Here is a 5,000-nt window from a genome sequence, read left to right on the forward strand (position 1 = left end):
TTAAATTCCGAACGTTTGTCATTGCTTTATAAAATATTCGTTTCATAACGTTTTTGTTATTATTCACCCGGTATGTTTCTATTAAAATTCGAACGTTTTGTCATTGCTTTATAAAATATTCGTTTCATAAACGTTTTTGTTATCATTTCACATGGTAGGTTTCTCATTTAGAATTCGAATCGTTACATTGCTTTATAAAATATTCGTTTCATAAACGTTTTTTTGTATTATTCACCCGTATGTTTCTCATTTAAAAATTCCGAACGTTTTATCATTGCTTTATAAATATTCGTTTCATAAACGTTTTTGTTATTATTCGACCTAGTGTTTCTCATTTAAAATTCCGAACGTTTGTCATTGCTTTAATAAAATATTCGTTTTCATAACGTTTTTGTTATCATTCACATGGTAGTGTTTCTCATTTAGAATTCCGAACGTATATCATTGCTTTATAAAATATTAGTTTCATAAACGTTTTTGTTATTATTGCACCCAGTCAATGTTTCTCATTTTTTAAAATTCCGAAGCGTTTGTCATTGCTTTATAAAATATTCGTTTCATAAAAGTTTTTGTTATCATTCACATGGTAGTGTTTCTCATTTAGAATTCCGAACGTTTGTCATTGCTTTATAAAATATTCGTTTCATAAAAGTTTTTGTTATTATTCGCCTCGTAGTGTTTCTCCTTTACAATCCCAAACGTTTATCATTGCTTTATATGATATTCGTTTCATAAACGTTTTTGTTATTATTCGCCTGGTAGTGTTTCTCCTTTACAATCCCAAACGTTTATCATTGCTTTATATAATATTCGTCTCTCAAACGTTTTTGTATCATTACTCATCTGGCAGTGTTTTCAAACGTTTTTCTTTGCTTTAAGACATTCGCATTTTATATCCGTATCGTTTTCCCTTACAAACACCAAACGTTTACGGCTGCTTTATAAGACAATCTATCGTAATACAGACATTTGATAAAAAAATCCTTTGACAAACGCCAACTTTTGGTCAAAACTTGACAAATCGTAGTGACATAACTGCTCGTCATTTTCCGTGATGGATAAAAATCATATATTTTTTCATCATATTCTGCCAAAGTTAGATCATTTTTAGTGGAATCTCATTTTTTTTATATATACTTCCGGACGGCAGATTTAGTAGAGAGAGAGAGAGAGAGAGAGAGAGAGAGAGAGAGAGAGAGAGAGAGATACTCGCACTCCGAGTGAGAAAGACCCACCGACAAAAGTTACGATATTAGAAATCTTTTTTGACAGCTGTGATATTACAGAGAGAGAGAGAGAGAGAGAGAGAGAGAGAGAGGAGAGAAGGAGATTGGAAAATACGTATTAGGACAAAGATGTGTATAAAGAGAAAAAGAGATAGAGAGAGAGGGGGCTATGAATACAGAGAGAGAGAGAGAGAGAGAGAGAGAGAGAGAGAGAGAGAGAGATTCGTGAAAATACTTATAGACAGATGGAAAGATAGAGAGAGATAATCCTGTAAATAGAAAGAGAAAGAGGGGGCTATGAATACATAAGAGAGAGAGAGAGAGAGAGACTACCACTAACCTTTCATTAATTCACACGTCTTTTAGTAACGGGTAAGGATAAATGATTGCCAATCCCGTCGCCCTCCCCCACCAGACGAATATAAAGGTTACAAATCTACGATCCAATTAACTCCTCTTCCTGTTCGTTGTCCAGTGTTGCTTTTATGTTTTCCGAAGTATTTCACACCAGTTCATGAAGTAATTACGGAACTCTTAAGGCGTGCACGCCCAACTGCTTTAAATTGCTTTCGTAAAGAATTCTTTAAAACTGTCGTGTTCAAGAGGTACTCTCTCTCTCTCAAATAATCACCTTATAGACCCCACACCAAATTACGCGTTTCCAATGCGCTCATTAACTAAATGGCCCATAATTATAGAATTTTCTCAATATTAAGAAAAAGAAAAGATATGAACTGCGTTTGCAAAAAATATAATTTGCTCTCCTTATACATTTTTGGCCAAGACTATTATCGTCTAGGCATGTTGGACACAACGAGCTCCAGCTTTGTAAAACGGTTTACCAATTCACATCTTTTTTTTTCTCCACGCACGATATTCGACGGTGCTTACGTAGAGCACTGCGCACAGATTACAAACACAAGAGTTAACTGCTTTGAATACATTTTACCTTCCTTCATCGGATTCTGGAATATTTCTTCACTGTCTAACTCTCTAGTGTGGTTCTCAACCTTTTTTGACCCATGCACCCTTTCACCATACGTCAGAATGTCATCTCCCACAACGTTTCTTCATCTTATTAATTATAGCAAACTTAAATCGAACTGAAAATTAAACCAATACATAAAAAAAAACTTACAACCCATCTTACCAATTACAGCAAACTTAAACCAAACTACAAATAAACGATTAAACATTTTACGACAAAACTTAAAACTCATCTTGCCAATTATAGCAAACTTAAACCAATTTGAAAATAAACTAATAAACATTACAATAAAAAACTTAAAACTCATCTTACCAATTATATCAAACTTAAACCAAACTGAAAATAAAACCAATACTTATAAAAAAAACTGTAACCAACCCAACCTATGAATAAAACCAATACACATCCTGAAAACGGGTTTTCACCCGGGAGTCCGGCAATACTCACAGGAGCTCTAGGAGGATTGGGTGTGGTGGGCGTGGTCTTCAGTTCCGAATTGGCGATGGCCTGCTGCAGCTGCTCGTATTTGGGCCCTCGGAGGTACCTGGCCAGTCGAAGCCTGACGACCTGGCCAGTGGCTCTCAGGACGTCTACGGCCGCATGGTTGCTCAGGCCGGAGAGACTCTGGCCATCAACCTGGGGACGAAGAACTGATTGTTAGGTGGGTGGATGTAAAAAGTCATCTATAATGTCAACAGAATACGGAGGAACTACCCGATGACCTAGAGATAACTGCTGAAATGTAATTAAAGGTCACGGTTCCTCAGGCCGGATAGACTCTGGCTCTCAACCTGGGTGAGAGGAAGCAGTCGTCAGGACAGATGGAAAAAAGTCATTAATTAGGTAAATAAAACTTAAGAGGGACTACCTGGTGATCTGACGACCCAAAAGCAAATGCAAAAAAGTAATTCATGGTGTAAATCAAACGAGGAGGGACTACCTGCTGACCTGAGGAAAGGTCATTAATGAGGTTAATATAATGAGGGACTACTCGCTGACCCGATGCCCTGGGAACAATACCTGAAAGGAAAATAGTCAGGGTCGCTGTTGTTAACATATATAAAAATCAAACAAGGGCAGTAATAACACAAATATAAATTTAGACGCCTCAACACTGAAATGAGAATCATGACCAAAAACCAACCATAAATTCTATATTAAACGTGAAACCCGACCCCAAACTCCACGAAAATACAAATCTATCGTTAAGATTCAGTTAAGCCGTTAAGAAGACCACAACCGCGAACCAAAACAACAAACAAAAAACAAACGAATGGGTTTTCCTCAACCCCGACAACGCCAGCAAGTATCACGCCCGGAATTAATTTCTTGTCGTATCCTCTTTCAAGTAATTAGGGGGAAAGCTTACGGAGAGAGAGAGAGAGAGAGAGAGAGAGAGAGAGAGAGAGAGAGAGAGAGAGAGAGGGTTGGTGGCATAAGTATGGAAGTAGTATACATGGAAACAAGGACGAAGTGGAGAGAGAGAGAGAGAGAGAGTCCAATTACATAAAAAAATTTCCATAGGCATGGAAGTATACATAGAAATAATGAATGAACGAGGACTAAAAAGGAGAGAGAGAGAGAGAGAGAGAGAGAGAGAGAGAGAGTATGCCTATTAGGGAAAGATAGATGGTTGAATATATATATAAGGAAGTATACACAGAATTAAGAAACAAGCGCAGCTGAGAGAGAGAGAGAGAGAGAGAGAGAGAGAGAGAGAGAGAGAGAGAGAAAGGAAACATTCATTATTGGCTTAATGAAGTAATATTCTGGATTCCTTGAAACCTAAAACACAACATTTTTTCATTCACCAACGAATATTCGGGGAATTCTCTTTACATCAAACACTGAGAGAGCGCTGACTCTCGCGATAGTTTTATGTATACTTGTATGATGGTAATAAATATACTTTATAAATTAATACTACCAGTTTTTAGAATGACTGGTGGCCCTAAAAAGCTATTCACAATAGACGAGACAACACAAATATGATACGTGTTCCTTATGCAAGTTGAGCACGTGTTCTTGCTATTAATACATTATGGTACGTGTCCTTATACAAATAAGATACGAGTATAGAACGTGACTTACAAGTATGATACAATTACAGAACGTGACGAACAAGTATGATACGGTTACAGAACATGACGAACAAGTATGATACGGTTACAGAACGTGACGAACAAGTATGATACGATTATAGAACTCAACATACAAATATGATATAATTACAGAAAGTGACGAACAAGTATGATACGATTACAGAATGTGACGTCAAGCCCACCAGGAAAAAAATATTTAGACGTGAAAAAGACCAGTATTAAAAACATTAGAAGAATTCAATATTAAATATATCGATGATTTTTTTTTTAAATAATGTCTGAAGCGACGACGAATGGCCGCGCGACGCTGTCGTTTTCAAGCTCTCAATAATTCAAGAGGTCATTTGATGAAGCCTTCAGACTTTCATAAAGTATTTACAGACCAGAGGCGGGCAAAGACGTAAGCCATCGGCCAGGCGTTGGCTCAAGCTGAAAGGGTAATATATATATATATATATATATATATATATATAATATATATATATATATATATATATATATATATATATATTCCCTATCTCAAAATACTTTTGAGAACAAAGAGAAGCGAAATAAATTCAAGTAAAAACGGACAAAGGGAGAGGCTGGAATATGCATTCCTGGAACCGGGAATATGGGGGGATATTTCCATTAAGAGGTCCCACAACCGATATTTTTTGACGGAGAGAGAGAGAGAGAGAGAGA

At 36.6% G+C, this 5,000-nt stretch overlaps 1 protein-coding gene across 1 annotated transcript in view; it reads right to left on the reverse strand.

The window, feature by feature from the left end:
- LOC135203464 (multiple PDZ domain protein-like) overlaps positions 1–5,000 on the reverse strand; it is a 658,890-nt gene that overhangs the window by 369,846 nt on the left and 284,044 nt on the right. Inside the window, 1 exon segment of the mRNA XM_064233189.1 lies at positions 2,662–2,850. Within this exon segment, the coding sequence (XP_064089259.1) occupies positions 2,662–2,850 (189 nt within the window).

The sequence above is a fragment of the Macrobrachium nipponense genome, chromosome 36 (assembly GCF_015104395.2).
Source record: "Macrobrachium nipponense isolate FS-2020 chromosome 36, ASM1510439v2, whole genome shotgun sequence".
Taxonomy (NCBI): domain Eukaryota; kingdom Metazoa; phylum Arthropoda; class Malacostraca; order Decapoda; family Palaemonidae; genus Macrobrachium; species Macrobrachium nipponense.